At 39.7% G+C, this 21932-nt stretch overlaps 1 protein-coding gene across 1 annotated transcript in view; it reads left to right on the top strand.

Annotated features, from left to right (window-relative positions):
- Nucleotides 1–21932, top strand: part of LHCGR (luteinizing hormone/choriogonadotropin receptor) — a 109108-nt gene that overhangs the window by 73676 nt on the left and 13500 nt on the right. The window contains exons 5-9 of the mRNA XM_018557193.1: nucleotides 801–875; nucleotides 2113–2190; nucleotides 7081–7149; nucleotides 12439–12513; nucleotides 15333–15518. Coding sequence (XP_018412695.1) covers nucleotides 801–875; nucleotides 2113–2190; nucleotides 7081–7149; nucleotides 12439–12513; nucleotides 15333–15518 — 483 coding nt within the window. The remainder of the gene's footprint in view (nucleotides 1–800; nucleotides 876–2112; nucleotides 2191–7080; nucleotides 7150–12438; nucleotides 12514–15332; nucleotides 15519–21932) is intronic.

The following is a 21932-nucleotide window of genomic DNA, read 5'->3' as shown; positions in this document are numbered from 1 at the left end:
CAATAGTCCAGGCTAGCCATTGTTGGGGCCCATATTGTGTTGTGGAAGTGGAATGTAAGAATAACACAAATGGCCAAATGCCTCTCACCACTCTCAGGATCAGTCATGCACTGTGCTGTGCTTCAGCGAGAGACGGGCATCCCCTTTCTCTCGAGTCAACGCTTGCATTGTTCTTAAAGTCAATTGCAGTCCCTTGAAGAAGATCCCCGGTCAACCGATGATACAGAGTAACTTTCTCCGTAGGTACCTGTAGGCCTCCAGCGGATTGCTAGGCCTTGGAATCTCTTACCGCGCAGGCTCGGCTGTTCGTCCAAGCTGCGATATCCCCACTGTAGTGATGACGCGTTATCCTACCGAAAGCGATCCTCTAGCTGTACAGAGCGCAGCAGATCAAGCTGAAGTCTCTCTCTATCCAGAGGCTCTTTAATCTGCTTGCACTCTCCCAGATAACACACACAGAGTATGTGGTCCCTATGTGCCAGCAGCAGACCCACAGCTCTCCCCTTCCCCAGGGTTCTCCGGACTGAGTGCGCTCAGCCGCCCCAGCCCCAACCCCTCCTCTCTCCACACACAGTCTCCTGGGAATTGCAGTCTCCACGCTCTCCCACAGCACAGCTTGTCCCAATCTCTGTACTGCAATTCCCACAAGTTTCTGCATCCCAGGCAGTGTAAAGGCCAGTTAACTGTTTACAATCATGAAATGTGTTAGTCACGTAGCAATACATGTATATAGAGGCTACATAAGTAACATTATATATTATATTTTATAGATATTATAGTTTATATCTTTTGAAATTTAGGGGCATCTGCAACACAGGAATTCGTAAATTTCCAGATGTTACAAAAATCTTCTCAACGCAGCCGAATTTTATTCTGTGAGTAAAAATGTCTTTGCTGTTGTATTATTTTTTATATTTATAGCAAATGTCTGCCTGTTTATAGCGAAACATACACAGGGCAAATCAGAGTGGTACAGAGGCAAAAAAAATAAAACAATGAAGGAAGTTGCTGCAGTTTTTACACTGCACAAATATTTTTAAACATTTCTTGAACTACTAACAATAATGTAATTTTAGAAGTGTGTAAGTGTTGTAAGTTTTGTTTCTATCTTTGGCCATTATGATAATTAATTTGTATGCACTGCACGAACCATAAGAATATTGAGGACGTTCATGCACAGCAGAAACTGGGACCACAACCCCAACTGTTGAAAGATTAGTTCTGAAGACAGACAAAAAATTGACTGTTTGGCAATGGCCATATTATAGGTAACTGAAAGGTGGCTTCTGGGCAGTGTGCTGGGAAACCTTTTGCTGTTATATTTATTTACAGCCAAAAAAATCTGTTATCAATGCAGAAGGTTTTCAATGAACTGCATTTCCAAAAGATATGCAGCTTCACTGTATAGTCAGGTGATGTAAATATATACAATAGGCTCAACTCATTAAACTGGTTAACTCATTAAACTGTACAGAAGGATAAGCAACTTTATTTTTTAACATGTGACAGTACTTTTCAAATCTCATTGGACCTGACTAAAAATAACTGCCACTTTAAAAAAAAAAGGCTTGTTTCTGCAGCAAGAATCTGTGGATTCTTGTGGCTAGAATCAGAAGTGGTTACCTGCGGCTAGGAAAAGCAGCTAGGAACAGATGACTGGCCCTGGATGCAATCTGTCTGTGCCCAGGGCCAGTCATCTGTCCCTAGCTGCAGGTAACCAATGTATGTGCGATCACATGCAAACAGCAGCAGACAGCTTTGGCTCTTTTTTAGCCTGTCATTGCTTTGTACAGGCCAAGAGGCCACATCTGTCTGGAACCACTTGTGATTCCAGCTCTAATGTGCAGATTCTTGCAGCAGGAATCCTCTGCTGGTCCTAATTAGTACATGTGAATGGGGCCTTAGGATCCTTATCCTGGTGTGTTAGCTTTGTGAATTGAGCCTAATGGATCTTGTTATAAGGAAGAAGAATAGAGTTTTGGGCCACAGTAACCAATTGGATTTTAGATAGAAAAAAATAACAGTTATAATGGTGTAGTTTGTATTTTTATACATTATTGGGCAACCTGAATTTATCAAAATCTACAGTTTTGAATACATTTCTTTTTCCAGGGAGATTTATGAGAACATGCATATAACTTTTATACCAGCCAATGCTTTTCAGGAAATGAACAATGACTCTTTGACGCTGTAAGTAAAAAACCTAAAATTACAATTAGAGTATGGTTACATAGGATATAGGATTTCTCTTGCTGTGTTTGCATTGTGCTGACATTTGGGCTCTGTTGCTGTGGGTCACTTTAGAGGTTTGTATTGTGAATGTAGGTGCGGTACACATAACTGCCTTTCACCTGTGATAATTGCATACAAACAATGCAAGCTGCATTTTAGTGCCCTTACAGCAGAGGTATCTACTATGCTAGCAATCACAATACAGATTTATTGTCAATGACCCATGACAAATGTACCCAGATGCAAAGTAAATACCACACAATATAGTTGTGAATTTACCAGTTTTGTTATACATTGTGCCCGTACGACAATATACAGTACTTTTGTAGACAGTTTTGAATGCTTAAATAGTGTTAGAATATTATAGCAAGCAGAAGGCTAGTAAAAGCACAAATAAAATGTAATGTAATAAAATGTAACTAACAAAGACGATATGTTCATCAAATCGTAAAAATTCACTTCTTTTATGCTACTAAAAAAAAGACTCGCACCACCTCTACTTAAGCTGGCCATATACTAGTAGATTTCCCAATAAAAGATCTTTCTTTATCAATGAAAGTTCTTTCTTTACCAACATCAGACACTTGACGAATGTTAAATGAAATTCCAATTTATATTAACATTCAATTTTGTAATGAATGGAGTTTCTCGAACAGAACCACATTCACTGTTACAATTTTGTTCGTTCGAGAAAATGTTTTCATCCTGTTCCTTTGACTTTTTTCATCACTGCGATTGAAATTGATCGTCGATTTGATCCAATCAACTAATAGAAAGTGGAAAGAAAGATTTGTTGTATGAAAGTTAGTTTGGAAATCTACTGGTGTATGGCCAGCTTTAGTTATTTATCAAGCTTTATTCTTCTCTGAGCAACAACATCCCAGCAGACATGTTATCCTCCCAGGACACATTTTGCCCTAATGTAGGGCAAAGTCATTAGAGTGAAATGCATCAGAAGTTGAGGAGCCTGTGTCCGGTGGGATTTATTGTAGCAGTGGTGCAGCTCGTTTTTTGGATATTAAATGTTTTTGGAATGAGACAGATCCCGGGGGCCTAAGCAGCCACAGCTAATAAGCACAGAGCACATTGGCAGCCTAGCAGAGCCATAAACTTGGTTATATGTTTCTCACTAATCCTATTATTTCCTGTGATTTGTTTCCTTGCTGTTTCACATTTCCTAAGCTGCTATTTGTTCTGTCAGTCTTTAATATTTTTAATTGTTCTGTTAAGAGTAAAATTACTTGAAATTCCTCCTCCAAACTGCATTGCCTGTCATATCAGGCCTACAGGCCAGTGTTACCATGGATGGATTGCTGCAAGCACATTGTCATACCAGTCAGGATGATCGTTGGCACTAAGCAGATGCTTTAAGAGTGACCCAAACAATGGACCACCTTCTCAAACTGCAAGCTTACCACTGAGGGGCACGGTTCCCCCAAGAAGGTGCTAATCATCAGATGATGATTAGACCCACACTACATTCTTTGACGCACTGGTGGTACAGAAGAACCCCTATCAACGTCATTATGCTGACGCGTACAGAGAAGAGGAAGCTCTCGCTTGGAAAATTTTCCACTACTTATAGATCTACATGCAGTCATCAGAAAAGTGGAAGATCCCCACGTTTGTGCCAATCCAGCTATGGGGATATCAGCCTACATGATTAGTGCAACTGGCTGATACTATTTGGGAGGGGCTAACTATTGTTATAATTTAATAGAAAATGAAACCATCATCATTAAAAAAGAAGATCTGGTGTTACTCTCACATATTCACTGGCCATAAACCAGCCCAATCCACCCCTAACTCAAACTCAGCTGATAGGACCAGCCAATTTTACTATTTGTTAAGGGAGCGGAGATGTCATTAGTTGTATGCAAAGTAGAGTAATGTAGAATAGAACAAGAGAGCATTTTGGGGAATAGAAAGAGAAAACAAAAAGGTGCAAAACTTTATGAACAGAACTATGAGTCAATATCTGAGGTCATAGTTCATGATTATGCACTTGTATCCTAGAACACACCATGTGTGCCAGCTATTGGATACATAACATATATGAGGCTGACCTTCATGAGACATTATCACATGGTGTTTGTGCAATGTGTTATAAAATCTTTACCATCCCTTTGGATCATCCTCTTTTCACCATAGAGCTAGTGATAAGAATGTCTGTGAAGGTTCTCATTCATCCAGGTCATGGTATATCTGTAAAAATTAAGTCAAGGCAACTGGACTTGCTATATTTTTCTTGAAGACATTTCACTGGTCATCTAACCAGCTTTCTCAATTCAAAATGAGTTGTACAAAAATTATCTGGGAATAAATATGGTGAATGTTGCTCCAATCCACATAATCTGTTAGTCCCAACCAGGTGTTGATTGTATTTGCGTAATTGGAGCTAGGAGGTGTTAATAACCTGCCCAGAGAGAGGTGTTAAAACAGCACTGTATGTTGCAGACAATAGATGTTTCACCCCCACCTCTATTCAAGCTTGAATAGAGGTGGGGCGGTGAGACATCTATTGTCTGCACATACAGTGCTGACAGTGCATACAGGTTATTAATACCTAGTTCCAATTATGCAAATGCCATCAACACCTGGTTGTGACTAACAGATTATGTGGATTGGAGCAACATTCACCATATTTATTTCCAGATAATTTTTGTACAAGTCATTCTGAATTGAGAAAGCTTGTTGGATGACCAATGAAACGTCTTCAAGAAAAATATAGCAAGCCCAGTTGCCTTGACTTAATTTTTACAGATAGTGATAAGAAGGACAATCTGCATTAGCAAAACTATAGAGAGAGATAATCTCACTCAAACCCTTTGTTCATACCTTTAAACCCACTGGCACACAGTGCTCCTGGAGGTACCAAGTTACAATACAATGTGATTCTCCATAGTTAATTGGTGTGCAATGTATTTATTCCTTATAACAATGAATACATTTTATGTGAAACTTCAAACCAAAACACATTTTTGTAGGTTTAGACAGTATGCGGAAGACCTAAAGTACAAAGAGATTTTGGTAAGTTCTGATGTGTGAACAAAACTCTATACCTGGAGTTGGGCTTTATTTCTGCCAGGCTTTTATTTGTATAATTGACCCCATTAGGGAGATTTCCCCTTACTTTCTGTCCATGTGATACTAATGCAAAAAAAAAGGGGGCACAGAAAGCAGCCACTGGGACAGTAAAACATAAAAAGCACTTAAAACATTGTCAGTTCTTCTTACCTTTACCCACTCTTTTAAAAAAGCGTTGTTGTCCCTGTTGGTTAGGTTTCCCATCAGTTCTTGCTCTTTCTAAAAGTGACACATATGGCAATAAAAACATGACACAGCCTCTAACCCTTGTGGCTGTCAGAGTCTTGCAATGGTATTTGTAGTTTGACAGCAGATGGAGAGTCGGAGTTTGCCCACCCCTGCTCTGGAGGTGAGGCAAGGGGCAGGGCCAGCACAAACAGTAATTAGACACTCCAAGAAGAGTAGAAATGGTTTGGCATGCAAGAAGGGTGGGGGCTATGCTAAGGAATGAATACTTTTCCTTGTTGCACTCCTTACAGAAAAATCCCTTGTAGTAGGGGGGGTGCTCGCAGAGACTGCGGGTGGTGCTGGAAATATCAGCAATTGTGTAGAGATGTCACCAGCACACCCAAATCCTTCTTAGGATAAACAAATGTCCATTTATTGAAGTTCCTTGTCATATCATCTTATATGACAAGGAACTTCAATAAATGAACATTTGTTTATCCTAAGAAGGATTTGGGTGTGCTGGTGACATCTCTACACATGTGCTAAGGAATGGATTGTTTTTGAAGGAAGTGTAAAGCTCCTCCGGGGGACTGGATATGGGAAAGGGACGCCCTTATCCCACAACATTAAAACATTAGGCAAGGTGCCTTGCAGGGTAAGGGGGTACCAGGCCTTACCCTCCCCCCACACCCTGCAGGGAACCCAATGTTGAATGGCATGTGGCCTGGCATGGTTCATTCTGGAATGGAGGGACATGCTCTTGCTGCCCTTCATTTACTGGATGGCCAGGCCAGTTCGCTTATTCCTAATACACACACATTTTTTTTATATATATATATAGCGGAGGCCTGGCACTCAGTATATATATATATATATATTGTATATATAAATTGTATTTATCTCTATCTATCTATCAAGTTTATTAAAAATCAATGCAACTGATGTGCAAATCTTAGTACAAAAAAGGACTGCATATTAATTTATATGACTACCAAACACTTAAACAATGTATAAACATGAGTGCATTAGATAGAAAAAGAAAATAAAGGGGGAAAAGAGGACAAGATTTTGTTTTTTGGGTAAGGCAAACAGGAGGCAGATAGCGGGAAAGACATGGGGAAGAGAGTCTGTAATTAGCTATGATTGCTATGGGGCAGCATGAAGGAGAATCCCAAAAGGTAGCATGGTCAGCTGCCTATTCTTCAGGGGCAAAGGGATCTAGTTACCCCCCCATAACAGATATAAACATTTAAATACATGGTAAACTTTTGTTTTTAATTTTAACGGTCCTTGTAGCAGCCTTTATGCAAATAAACATACGTTCAAAGTATATTTCTTTATTTTTTGTCACTGTCAACATTCTTTTGAAGGTTTAAAGTATTGATTGTAGCTATGCAGTGCAGAGATTGTTATTCAGAGTAACAGACCACCAACCAGTCAAGTATGCTTGGTGCCTTATTGACATCTTAGATATCATTTTAATTCTGAATAAGTATACAGGAGTACATTTGCAAATGTTATGAAAACGATATGGTACTTTAGTAATGTCCTTTCTGTGTTAGTAACTTTTTTTTTTACAATATACTCACACAGGAACCTTTACAGGAATGGACTAGAAGAAATACAAAACTATGCATTCAATGGAACAAAGCTGGGTCGACTGTAGGTATAACTATTTTCTAGAGAGCTCCTGGCCGGCCGTTTTTTTACTACGGCCGGCCCGGAGGCAGTTAAGTCAGTCTTTTCAACAGAAGCTGTTTGTGGTATGTGAACTTTGTACCTTCTACACAAAATGACTAGTTATAGTCCCATCATACTCCTTTATGGGAAAAACCTGGCATAAGAGGGTGCTGCAGCAACAACCAACTGGTTAACCGGTATGCAACATAAAGGAGAACATGTCTCTAGCACACCATAGATCCTTGTCAATTATTTGACAAGGATCCATGGTGTGCTGGCGACATATTTTTCTCTTCTACACAGAATGGGCTGATTTTATCTCGCTCGGAGCATGTATGCGAAGAAGTGAAAAGTTTTATTCCTGTGGAGTAAAATGTTGTTTGTAGGGCTGGGAAGGATAACCTCTGACACTCCAGCTGTACAAGAATTGCATCATTGAGCTCAAGTCTCAAGGGTGAACATTACTTAACAGTTGGAAAGATACAGGTTGTCCAGTCCTGATATCTTACATAATTTGTAAACTAGAAGATACAATTAAGAGAAGAACATGTGGAATGAAATTAGGATGTACAGTAAAACCTTGTAATAATTGTATAATGTGGAGAGAGGCAGACTAGGCTGAGTGCCAGGCCTCCGCTTACATAAGATCAGTCAGGAGGTGCAGACAATTTATCAGTCATTGGTGGCATATTATATGACATTAGCCCTGTCCCTGCCAAATGTGTAATGTCATTTTCCTACATGCTGTATGCACAAGAAAACTTGTACCTGGTTTATGGTTCAGCAGTACACTGGCAGATATCCAAGCAGATAAATCTCAACCCAGTAACAGAACTGTGAGAAACACATGCAGTTGCAGTTACAAGCAGTCCAGAAGCCTGAGCTTCTCTGTGCACTATGTATACAAGTAGATGGACATTCTCACATTGGGCGAGGATAACATCACGTATTATGTCATTTACAAAGCCAATGATTTATTTTACATGCTGTCAGACCTCTTTTCTAATATGGTACTCTCTCAGTTATTATTATCATTATTATTACTAGTATTATTATTATACAGGATTTATATAGCAGCAACAGTTTGCGCAGCACTTTGCAATATCAGGAAAACATTATATTTACAATACAAGTCAGGACAAGATGGTTAGGAGGGCCCTGCCCCTGAGGGATTATAACCTAAAAAGGAGGGGCAAGTGATACAAAAGGTGGCTACTGTGTGGGAATGAGTTGTTTCAGAGACTAATAGTTCAGAGGTTAGGTTGAGGTGGGATAGGCTTCCCTGATGAGGAGTCTTCAGGGAACACCTAAAGAGCGCCTAAAGGTCTGGTCCGGTCCAAACAAAATAGTGCTTGCAGCATTTTGTTCGGACCGGAACACAGGCATAATGTGCCTGGTGTTCCCTTGCGGCCGATCGCATTGCGGCCAGGGGGCGTGGCTACGGTGCCATTCACCTCAATGGACCGCAACGCCCCTTCCTGCCCCACAACATAGTGAGCCAGCCACAATGCGATGCAGTGCGTTCTGGCCAGAATCGGGCCGGAATGCACTGTGTCTAGTGTGAACTTGGCCTTAGGGTGATACTTAGAGACAAGGTTGGAGAAATATCTGAGGGCAGAGTTGATGATGGCTTTGTAAGTGATTGTTAATATTTTGTTAACACTGAGTTATTGGTCTCGCTTGGAAAATGCTAGGCTCTCTGGTATGTGACAGTCTTTTGAAACATAGCACCCTTTCTGTGATAACAGATCCGTCTCTGGTAACATGTCTATCTCTCTTGCAACAAGGCAAAGTTTTTGGTAACTTCACAGTCTCTTATAACATGCAGCACTATTTGGGCACATGGCATGCTATCTGGTATCATGTAAATGTCTCTGGTAACACAGCAGCCATTCCAGGAACATGTATATCACTCTGATAAAATAGCAGTCTCTGAAAGCATTGTAGTCTTTCTGGTAGCATGACAGCCCCACTGGTAATGCAGTAATTCTTTCTGGTGACTAAACAGCATCAGTATTTATAGTATTTTCTATGAAATACTAAATTCAGCCTGGGATTGGCCCTTTATTTTAGGCGGCGTTTAGACCTGCCTCCTCCACGCAGCTATACATTCAAATTTTCTCGATTTACCATTTCTGACTACTTGGTAAGGACGATGAGAATGTTTACCAAATCAAAGCAGTTTCTGCTTCGTCCCTGTCTGCTCTGCTCCTTCTAATGTTTTTTAGTCCCTCCTGTTGAAATGAACCAGTGTTGGAGCTCAATAGCTGAACCAGAGATTTAATCACATAACTGAATGTATCAGAGCAATAGGGATGAGCAGAGTGTTTCCAGCAACATTGATTTTGAAGCGACATTAATGATTTCACATCAGCAGAATGTTACTGAAGAAAAGCCTCTCAGATTTGGTCATTAAGCTGCTTAGGTGAATTTCTCTTGAAAAAAAGATCTACACTTCATTTGGAGGGGTTTTTTTTGTTATTTATGCTTACAGAGCTCAGTAGCTGAATGTCAGATTACACCCAGTAAATGAATCCTTCCTCGCACGATCCAAAACAAAATAAATTGATCTAGGTAGAGTTGAAATTTAAGCAGATTTCCATATGTAGTAATTTATAATTATAGTGAAATGTCAGCAGTGACAACTACTTGGGCCAGATTTTAAAGAGGTCCAATGCACACTTCACAATACCCTTTTGTTGAATGTTTCAAAAATGGGGCTATGGAGATGGTGGCCATGGCAGTGTATTGGATGTAAATCTTATTTATAAGCTATTACTGGTACAATAAGAAGACTGTGGACATGTCATCAATCATGTGCACTAGAAAACATACAGGCTCATATATGTGCATGAAAAGGCTATCAATGATCCAATGATCAATGATCCCCATGACCTCAGCTTACAACAAGTTTCATAGCACTGAACCACAAACTCCTGCATAGCTCTCTTGCTATGGCATTTCATACCCAGAATAGAAAGGGCAGATTTTTAGATCTACAGAACTAACATTTTTCTTAAATATTTATCTTTTTTAATAATAATAATGTTGTGTTAGTGGTTGCTTTGTCCACAGTAGCTCTGCTCTGATGTTTTGAATCAGACAAATTTAATAAATGAGAGGCTGGAACTATTTTTTGTAAATTAGAACTTTCTTTTAATTTGAACTTATATTTAAAAATGGTTCTGAATAGCAGATCATATAGGAAGAAAGTAAATGGTAATTTAAGTGTATTTATAACCAAAATATGTTTATTTTGGATAAGGAAGTGAAGTACGGCAGGGTTAAAGTGTATCTAAACTTAGGAGTTAAACCATAAAAATGCATTGAAGTACCTTACCTTTTAGCAAAAATGTATCTCATTTGTGTATCACTCAGCTGTAGATCCTCAAATCATCTCTGAATTCATACTGACACTGTCCTTCCTTCTGGAGGGTGGCAACTTTTGTTCCCCATGGTCCCTGTATGTGTTGTAATGTAGCCACCACTCCAAGCTCGCTCCTGTGATAGACTACAATCTCACATTTTGTTTACTAATTTGTATTGAGATTGTAGTGCATCACAGGATTGAGCTTGGAGCGGTGACTACTTTACAGCACACGCAGGGACCATGGGGAACAAAAGTAGCCACCCTCCAGAAGGAAGGGCAGTATCAGCACCAATTCAGAGATGGTTTGAGGATCTACAGCTGAGTGATACAGTATTGTTAATAGTTAAGGTAAAATAATGCATTTTAAAAGTTTACCTTCTGAGTTTAGTTTTACTTTAAATTAATTGTCAGTTTATTTTTCCTGCCTGTGTCTCATTGTAGAGAGACAGTGGTCAACAGGAAAAATAGTGCCTACAGATAAAAGTGATATACAAATGAAAGATACAATAGGTGTGGTTTATTTATTCTCATACTCTAAATTAAAGACAAACTTTACCTTTCTGACCACAACAGGAGCTCTTTAAAGCACATCAGCTTACAGCCGTGTAGATATAATGTCCTCCCAATATAACAGGCTTTTAATATTTATAGGTAATAACACCATAGACTGTTGATCCAGGGAATATCCGGTTTCCTTAGGGGGATCAGGAAGATTCTTTTTCCCTGTTAAAGAAAAGTGGACAATGTTTTATAAGGAATGTTTGCTTTGCCTGGATCAACTGTGGGTTTAGGGTTCTAAATATGCAGGTTTTTTTCTTATGTGTTTATAAATTTTTCTATTGGTTGAATTTGAAGGACTTGTGCCTTCTTTCAACATGACTATGTAACTACTGTATATACCTAAGATACATTTTCTGCTGTACATAAATCATATAGAGAAGAATTTGCCCTGAGTTGAGCTTTAAAAAATGTTTTAAAAAAAATTACCATTAAAAGTGAGTCTTATATCTACCTAGATTTCTGCTTTTTAGGTTAAAATTGCTGTAAAAGCACAAACTATGTGATCACAGATAATATATTACAGGTTATCTTTAAATATTGGCAGCATACAAGCTTCCTACATGGGCACGTTTTATTTTACTAAACATGCACTTATGTTTTAACTTAAAGGAGAACTATGAGATGAGTGATTTCTACTCACGTCATAGTTCTAGCCGACCTGTGACAATGAGACTGTCACAGGTCGGCTCAGTAGATCGGGAGGTGAGCGAACAGATACAGGCGTTCGCTTACCTCTCGATCTCTTGGCTTTCTGCCGTGACAGGGGGGGCTGGATTCCCCCCTCCCCGCTCCGATCCGCCAGCGCTGACTGGCGGAACGGACGGGGGAGGGGGTGGGTACAGCTGGCTCTGCCACTCTGCTGTCACTCACGCAGCTGGGCGGATCTCGACATCGATGTCGGGATCTGCTCCGGCGTCTCAGTATACCGCGAGCTGTAGCTCGCAGTATACTGAGCTTAGGGTAACGGGAGGACGCTAGTTTGTGTCCTCCCGTTACCCTAAGGAGAACTATGGGGAAAAACACTGACCCCCATAGTTCTCCTTTAATACAATTAATATGTCAAGGCAAAGAATATTGAAAGACCTGGCCATCTATCCAGAACCATTTTATAGAATATAATATGATTTAGTTAAAAATGAAAATCATAAGCATTGAAAGAACTGCAATGTATTCTCACGTCAATGTAGATATTTTGGTCAATTGGCTACAAGCAACAATTAGACACTTTTAAATCCTGTGTGTAACACTAGGAGAAATCATTACACTCAAGGCAGGAGATGACTATTAAAACTGAATCCCTGTTGAGAAAATGTACTGTAATTAATATCTGTTGCATGCAGGTCTCTTAATGACAACAAAAATCTACAACGTTTTCATAATGATGCCTTAAAGGGAGCTACTGGACCAAATCTTTTGTAAGTACAATAATCATTTCTTTTTTTTTTTTTGTCACTTCAAGACATGTAATAATTCTTAATACCGTTTCTTCATTTTCTATATTCATAGAATGTATAATCAGTATGATTAGTGAACAATGTCCGATCTGTACAATCTACTCAGAAAATGATTTCTTTATTAAGACAAAAGTATCATATCAATGTTACTGTTTATGATATAATGAAAAGTACTAATGTAAACAAACCTATAATTAACATAAGTCAGTTTATATTGAGGTCAGTTAAATGAATCAATAATATTTCAAATATGATATTAAGAAGCATTCGAGCATTACATGTTTATAACGTTAATACAGGTATTTTACTTTAAGGGCCCGTTCACACCAGATGCAGTGCGTTCTGGCCCGATTCTGGCCAGAACGCACTGCCTCGCATTGCGGCTGGCTCACTTTTTTGTGGGGCAGGAGAGGGCCTGCGTTCCAGAGCGATAAAATAGTGCTTGCAGCATTTTAATCGCACCGGACCGGAGGCATAATGTGCCTTGCGATCCCGTGTGGCCGATTGATTATGGCTGGAAGGCGTGGCTACGGTGCCATTCACTTTAATGACCCGCCACGCCCCCTCCCGCCCCACAAAAAAGTGATCCCACTGCATTGCGAGGCAGTGCGTTCTGGCCAGAATCGGGCCGGAACGCACTGCATCTGATGTGAACCTAGACTGAAAACAAAACCAAGTTTATTTCTCAAATATGGTCATTGGAATAGACCCCTGTCAATTTATTTTTTCCTGTCCTTGTCCTGTTGGGGAAATCTCACTACCTGTCCCAGGGGCATAACAGGAATTGAAAGGAACTCCCTACCAGTAAATGGAATTGTCCTCTTAGACAGTTGTCGTCATTTCCCATCATTTTCCGTCTTGGTGACAATGGTCACTAGACTTGTGCGCCGTCAAAAAATTTGTTCCGTTTCGGAATATCCGTTATTTCGTATTTGGTAATTTGTGTCCGAAACTCAATTCGGATTCGTACGAAATACGAATTTTCGTTAGTTTCGGCACATTTTCGTAACTGTACGAACATTCGTTATGATGAAGTTAAAAAGCAAAAATACCTTTGTTAATATTGGAGTCGATGTGGTAGTTGTTTTTTTATCCGAAATACGAATTCCGTTAACGGATTCCGGATCCGAATTTCGTATTTCGGATAAAAAAAAATACCATCAACTCCAATATAAATGTACTTTGCTTTTTAACTTCAATATAACGAATGTTCGTAACGGAACGAAAATACGTCAACGGAATTTCGTATTTCCTGCCTGTATTGGAATGCAACTGTCAGCAGAAGAGAAAACCTCTGATTGGTCAACCAAACGAAATACGAATTCCGTTAACGGATTCCGTATCCGAATTTCGTATTTCGGATGAAAAAAAAACTACCATCAACTCCAATATATTAACAAATGTACTTTGCTTTTTAACTTCAATATAACGAATGTTCGTAACGGAATGAAAATACGTCAACGGAATTTCGTATTTCCTGCCTGTGTTTTGTAATGCAACCCTCAGCAGCAGCGGATCCGTATTTCGGATTAAAAAAAAAATCTTGTCATGTTGTTCAACCTCATTTACAGGGGTAATATTAGTTCCTGTTTCAAATAAATTCGGATCCGAAATTCGTTAACGGGAATAATATAGCTCTTACTGTACTTCCAGGCCTCTCAGATGTAAATCTCCACATCTTTAGGTCCTAGCGCTGTGATCGTGTTTCTGCCCCCTCTCCTGCATGCCATTCACAAAACACACAGCCCCCGGACATCCTTTTAAGAATCAGCAAGGCAGGATATTGTCTATGGGACCTGCAGCACATACATCAAAGCAGCCCAGAAGTACTGTAGGAGCTGTACTAATCATAGCAGGTAAACAAGCAGATTTGGCAGATGTAGACAAAAGCCTGCATAATGTGAGGTTGCTTTTGAAGAAGGCAAGGTTTAATTACTTTAACCCTGGTAAGGTTTTTGTGCCTGAAGTTGGGTTTAAAGGTTCGTTGTGAGTGCTGAGCAGTCGAAATGCCATAAATCTGGTTATGTCTCCATTCATGCCTTATCTATTGTTCATTGATCAAAGTCATATTGGATTTTTATAGGTTAAGTAACTTCTAGCCATCGTTTTTCAAGCAAGGAATAAGTAAATGCTTCCACGCAGATAAATATTTTCCCAGACATGATCACACATCAGGGGGGGCATACTGTGAAAAATAGATTACCTCTACTGATATGTTTAACCTTTAGATGTAAGTAAATCAATATGCACTAATCCAAATTCACCCTTAATCTTTTAAATTGACACCTATGGACGAAGGATAGATTAGAGTTGAAAGATGTTGTGTCTCTCTTTTTGAGTGTTTTTTTTTGTTACAATTTACATCAATGTTTGAGAGAAGCTTTATGAACTATGATCACAATTTCAGTAATAGTAATTCCTGACATTGTCATGACATAACATAATTCATGACATGACATAATTTTAGGCTCCAATACTGCATGCGATCCCACATCACATGTTGCAATGTAATGTGCACTGCTGTTATTTCTTATTAGCACCCCAACACCATGCGATGTGTTGTGATGCGATTAAAAAAAAAAATGTGCTCTTTCTTGTTTGAGTGCAATGTAGCTGCAGTAGACAACCCATTCAGCTCTGTGATGTTGCAAAGGAGTGACTGGGGGACGACTTAAAAGTGTTGACATAAATGTGACATAAAAGTGTTGATTTTTTTTATCTTAGAACCAAGATAAATTCTAAAAAATAGATAATACACCGATATTATTTTCCCCTTACAGAAACATATCATCAACAGCCTTAGAGCAACTTCCCATCCATGGACTGGAATTTATTCAGGTCTTAGTCGCAGAAAGATCATATTATCTAAAGAAGTTACCTGCACTAGACAAGCTTGCTAACTTGGTGGATGCTCAACTAACATATCCAAGCCATTGTTGTGCTTTTGCAGACATGAAAATGAAAGAGTAAGTATCAGCGTTTGCTAAACAGTCAGATTATAAATTGCATCTTCTAAAATTTGAAGCACGTGATCATTGTTTACATTTTTTTTTTGCTGTTCCATTGTGGAGATGTGCCTTCACTTTGTGTGCCAAAGAAAAAACCTGAAGTGAGAGGAGGCAGTTAGGAACTAATTAGACAGTTGTCATTTGAGCAAATGTCTACAATGGAAGATTTCTCATCAGCAGTAAGGTTGGGCTCGATGTTCGAGCCGAACGTGAGTTTGTGTGTTTGCCGCAATGCGCCTTTTGAAGCCACAGGTCAGGTGCAAGACTGTGCCCAATTAGTGTACATAGAACTGTGAGAGACATGATTGGGCAAAGTCATGATTACTCTGCCCAATCATGGCTCATCAGTCACAACTGTAAACACTTGGGCAGAGCTAGCTGTCACTGCTAGCTCCACCCAATTGTTTATAAGTTGCCGACATCTGTCAAAATGCCATTCTGTGGCAGGTGTTCGTCGCAGCAACGGGATGGCGTCGTTTTCTTAAAATTATTATTTCTATTTATTTTTTACTGTTTTATTTTTTATTTTGTCGAGTCGTCATTGACGTGGACAACGCTGGACGTCATGAGTGACCCTGGATTACATCGATGGATCAATTAATTTTTTAGAATAAAGGACTTGTCAAAAATCCTTTGTTTTTGCATTTTTTTCCAAATAAAGGATTTTTGATAAAGGTCTGGTGTTTTTATTTTATCTTTTATTTAACCCTTTTGTGAATGGGTAGGGGTACAAGTATCCCTTACTCATTCACAAGGGGGGGGGCACATCTGGGTGCCCTTTTATGTGAAAAAGTCCCCTGCCCGCACCCCCACAACCCTTAAGGGCCTGGTTTGACTTCAAGGGGGAACCCCACACACTTTTTTAATAGTTTTTTTTTTTTTTTTACATGGGGTTCCTCCTAAAATTCCTAACAGACCTTAAGGGGCAGGTATGACTTTGAGGGGGAACTCCACACTTTTTTTTTTTTTAAATGGTCCCTCCCAACATTCCTACCAGACCTTAAGGGTCTGGTATTGTTTGGGAAGGGGAACCGCACACTTTAAAAAAAAAAATGTCATTTATTTTCTTTACAAATGTCAGTTTTCCTGCAGAGGGTTCTCTACATCCTACAGATCCGCCACTTTACAGGCAGTTTAAGGGGACCCCCCCAGGCACGATATTTAAAGGAATTTTTCATTTTTATTGTTGCCCTTTAAGTGAAAATCACACAACTTCTATTGCCAATAAATTGCATATAAGGCTTCAAAATGGGGACATTTGATTTTCAAAGTTCTACCCCATAGACTTGCATTGAGTTCGAGTTCAAATTCGAACTTTTCCCATGTTCTAAAGTTTGAATTCGAACCGAACACGGGGGTGTTCAGCTCATCACTAATCAGCAGTTATTGTAATAACAGCTATAACATTATGAAGAACGCCCGGGTAATTTTTTTTTATAAACCCTTGCAGTGGGGCTACCCCAGCACTGCGAGGATTACCAGCATATTTTGATCTAGGGCTGAAACTTACAAAGTTATACTCACCTGATCCTTTTAGTCGGCTTGCTCTTAGACTGGTCCCTGGAGCCCCTTTCCACTGCAGTGGTCTAATGTCCCATTGCTGCAGTGTAGGAGGAGACAGGCTTCAGGGAGCGCTGTCACAGTCAGCAGGCTTGGAGGATCGGGTGAGTATACAGTATATCCTCATTAGTTGTTAAAATAAGAAAAAATCCAGTTAGATTTCTAAAGGCTAAGAGAGCAATATTGTGATCCAGGGAGTGCATAACCAGACAGGTTATGGTAAAGGTGGCCATATTGAACTTAATAGTTCCACTGAACTAGTGTGAAGTATCTACAATGCAGGGACTAGCTCTTAGATGGGTTGGGGAGGATTTTTATTTATGTTTGTCCGCCTGTGTGAAAAAAATTGGCAACCATTGCACAGTTTTTTTGCTTTGGCCTTCTCGGGTCTAAAGTGGGGTAAACATATTTAAATTTTTTTCAACGAAACTCAAATGTAAAAAATAGAACCAATTCCTCCAATTTTACTGTACAATGTTAGAAAACAAAATACGGTAATTATAAAATTGATGGCAGCAACATGTCTCAAAAAAGTTGGGACAGGGCCATGTTTACCATGGTGTAGCATCCACTCTTCTTTTAACAACACTCTGTAAACATCTGGGAACTGAGACCAGTTGCTGGAGTTTTGGGAGAGCAATATTGTCCCATTCTTGCCGGATATAGAATTCTAAGTGCTGTTGGTCCTGGGTCTTCTTTGATGTATTTTTCGTTTCAAAATGCCCCAAAAATTTTCAGTTGGTGAAAGGGTTGGGCTGCAAGCAGGCTAGTTAAGCACCCTGACTGTAATACTACAAAGTCATGCTGTTATCATAGATGCAGCATATGGTTTAGCATTGTCCTGCTGAAATATGCAAGGCCTTCCCTGAAAAAGACATTGCCTGGATATATCTTTCACCATCGATGGTGCCTTTCCAGATGTGCAAGCTGTCCATTCCATACACACTAATGCACTCCCATTCCATCAGAGATGCAGGCTTTTGAACTGAGCTCTGATAACAAGCCAGGAGGTCCTTCTCCTCTTCAGTCCAGAGAATGAGGCGCCCATGGTTGCCAAAAAGAATGTCACATTTCGATTGGTCTGATCACAGAACAGTTTTACACTTTGCGACAGGCCATTTTAAATGAGCTCTGGCCTAAAGAAGACAACAACATTTCTGGATCATGTTCATATATGGCTTCTTCTTCTTCTTTGCATGATAGAGTTTTAACTTGCGTTTTTGGATGGCATGGCAAACTGTGTTCACAGACCGTGACAATGATTTTTGGAAGTATTCCTGAGCCCATTCAGTGATGACCATCAAAGAATTGTATTCCATCTAAGGACCCAAAGATCACAGGCATCCAATATTGCTTTTCGGCCTTTCCCCTTGTGCACAGAGATGTCTCCAGATTCTCTGAATCTTTTGATGATATTATGTACTGTAGATGATGATATCTTTAAAGTCTTTGCAATTTTACATTGAGAAACATTATTCTGAAATTGTGTGACAATTTTTAGATGCAGATTGGTGACCCTTTGCCCATCTTTACTTCAGAGACACTCTGACTCTCTAAGATGCTCTTTTTATACACAATCAAGTTACTGACCTTATGCCAAGTAACCTAATTAGTTGCAAAATGTTCTTCCAGATCTTCCTTATTATTACCACTTACTTTGTAAGCTTTTTGTTCCCTGTCCCAACTTTTTTGAGACATTTTGGTGCAATCTATTTCAAAATTACCTTTTTTTTTTTCTTAAAATGGTACATTGTCTCAGTTTAAACGTGTGATATGTTTTCTATTTTCTATTGTGAGTAAAATATGGGTTTATGAGATTTGCAAATCATTGCATTGTTTTATGTAGATTTTACACAGTGTCCCAACTTTTTGGGAATTGGAGTTGTATAAGTAATATAAGTATGCTTTTGTAAAATCCATTGAAGGAGGTTTCAGGAAAACTGAAAATCCAATTTGTTCAGAAATTGGGGTCCTCCTGTGTGGTAATATCTGCAATGTTTGAGTTTTCTTGAGAAAGAGTACACCAGCTACGCCACTGAAAGACAACCATAAAATATGCATTACTTAACTGGTGCAACTCTAGACCACCAAGTAGAACAATCAATAGCAGGACCAGTCCCACTGATGTTTATTAGGGGACAGTAGGATGTTACAACGTTGGGGGCAAATCAAACAAGGGATTTTCATTTTTGTTGGAAATAACTGTTCAGTGGAGTCTCCATAGGAAACGATGTATATGAAAAATGTGGGTTTTACTGAACAACAAAGAAATAACTCAGATAACATATGCTATCTTTAAGTGATAAAATAGAAAGAATTTCTATTACTTATTTGTAAAAAATGTCAACAGTCATTTTAAATAAAACATTGAAAGTTCTTCAAGCAGGTGTACAAAATTCCTCACATATTCGAGTCTGAATAAATCACCTGTAGCATTCCACAGGAACCATAACCGGGAACATTGTGTTCAAGTTTGGTGATTACACAAAGAATACAAATCAAGGGGGTCAAAACCAGAAATTTTCAGTTTTTAAGAGTAAACCTTGGTTTGTTTGAGCTTTTGCTACAAATTTGAGATGATGTACAATGGAAGGAAAACTGGTAAGAGTGTTACCTTAATTATTAACAAGGTAGAGTATCGTAAACGACAAATCGGGGGTGACAGCAACAGGTCCATTTAAAAAAAGATTTGTTATGTCATAAGAAATATCTAGAAATGGTAATTGTGCCTAAGCCGTCCCATAAAAATATCACCTTTTGTCTTGAATTCCCATTGAAAAATATGAGTGCGCTTTGTGATATGTGACTGTGCCTCGGTACTCCTGTTCTGTATATCTGCAGTCTGAGATGATTTAGGGCATTGCTGTCTCTGACCTCTAGTGCAGATTTGGAGCGAGATTTGGAACTGTCATTACTGTGCTGCTCACTGTCCTCCTTGTTGGAAGGGAAGCTGTACCCAAGGACATTTGATCTGTGGTATTGTGTGGCAATCCCACTGTAGAATTGTATGTGATGAGCACCTGGGACTCTCAGCCAGATGGGCTGAGATGTGTCAGGAAGCAAGGGATTGTCTGGATTCTGCTTGTCATCCCGGAACTGGGAGGTTTCAAGGGGATTTTGGAGGAAAGATGAGATGCCCAGGCCTAGATCCAGGCTTTAGCAGTGGCCAGCACCCGATGATTGCACAGGTGTGCACAACCCTTAAGGAAAGGGTGCTGTCTAGGGGAATTAGCTCCTGCTGCGAAAGAGGAACAGACCGTTTTCAGGTGTCTGGAGAATGCCCCCAGAAGTCAGAGAGGAGTCACACTAAGACAGCCAGGGAGGCTGGGAGAGGACTGGTGAGGCTAGGAGAGCTGTGAGCCTGAGGGGCCACCAGTACAAGTGTGGGACAGCACTTCAAAGAGGACCAGTGGGTCAGAAGTGCTACTGTTTAAAGTGAAAGCCAGGAGGCTATGCTTGTGTTGCTTTAAAGCCTTTCATGAATTATGCTGACAACCCCTGCGTGGGTATGCAAGATGGATTTATGAACTTTGTGTTGAATAAAAGTGGACTACCGAGCCCTTAAACCGAAGATATTGCGATTAGAGCGCATTCTTAAGCGCTCACCCTATGTGCTAATATCCCCAAACATCACAGATCTTAGGGGCAAAGAGAACCTCTGGTAATGGGGAGCATGCAAAAGTCTTCCTTTCCCCCTATGTAATGGCGCTGATTATTTGTGATTGGCCATTCAGGCACTCATCAATTTCACAGGTGCAAGAGAGCCCTTAGCCCAGTATAAGTTGCAATGCATTTATTTATTTACTTATTACAAAGGAATTGATATAGCGCCGACAATTTACGCAGCGCTTAACATAATGCACATTTACATCAGTCCCTGCCCTCAAGGAGCTTACAATCTAAGGTCTCTATCTCACATGCATACATACAAGGGCCAATTTTAGACAGGAGCCATTTAACCTTCCAGCATGTCTTTGGAGTGTGGGACGAAACCGAAGTACCCAGAGGAAACCCACGCAAGCACAGGGAGAACATGCAAACTCCTTGCAGGTAGTGTGGTGCCTGGGATTTAAACCAGGGACCCCCCCAGTGCTGCAAGGCAGAAGTGCTATCCACTATGCCACTGTGCAGCCCACCTGCATCTTACAAAGCTGAATCTTACAAAGTGTATCTAAAGCTAAAAACAAATATGTAACATATTTCAGCTCATCAGGCTTTTTTTCTTTATTATTTTCAACCAACGATCCTGCCAGTGACACACTTCTAGTCCTAGGGTGGCAACACTCACTCAGTGTACTGTAATCCTCACTGAGGAGCAGCATTGAGGTGCTCTCCTCTACCTCCTTCTTCCCTCATAACAATGAAACAGGTGGGAGGGGTTATGTAGTTTACAAAAAATCGCAGGAAAACACTATTTGAGATTTCTGGCAAGATCAACAGCTTTTTTTGTACTTGCAGAAAATATACTTAGCCCCAATAAAGTAAAATAACGGAGCCACCAAGTAATGAACAATAATGCGCACAGGGTAGTGTGTAATATCCCGAAAATTAATAAGCTTATTTGATTTCTTGGCCTTTTTTCATTAGCCTGTGGAAGAACCTCGCAACCTCTTAGGTATACCTGGGAGATCTTTTATGATAGCGCGTTAACTACCTCATCCAAGTTAATATATTAAACAGGTCTAAGCTGCTGTGCGTTCAATCAATTATTTAAAAAGTTACCACAGCTATTTGTTAATGAAATCGTTAGGCTTTATTACACTGCGCATCTCACACTATTCTAATTTTACTGCTTTATTTAAAAAAATATAT

The sequence above is a fragment of the Nanorana parkeri genome, unplaced genomic scaffold (assembly GCF_000935625.1).
Source record: "Nanorana parkeri isolate BGI_ZX_2015 unplaced genomic scaffold, ASM93562v1 scaffold271, whole genome shotgun sequence".
In the NCBI taxonomy this organism is placed as follows: Eukaryota; Metazoa; Chordata; class Amphibia; order Anura; family Dicroglossidae; genus Nanorana; species Nanorana parkeri.
This window is presented reverse-complemented; position numbering and strand designations above follow the sequence as displayed.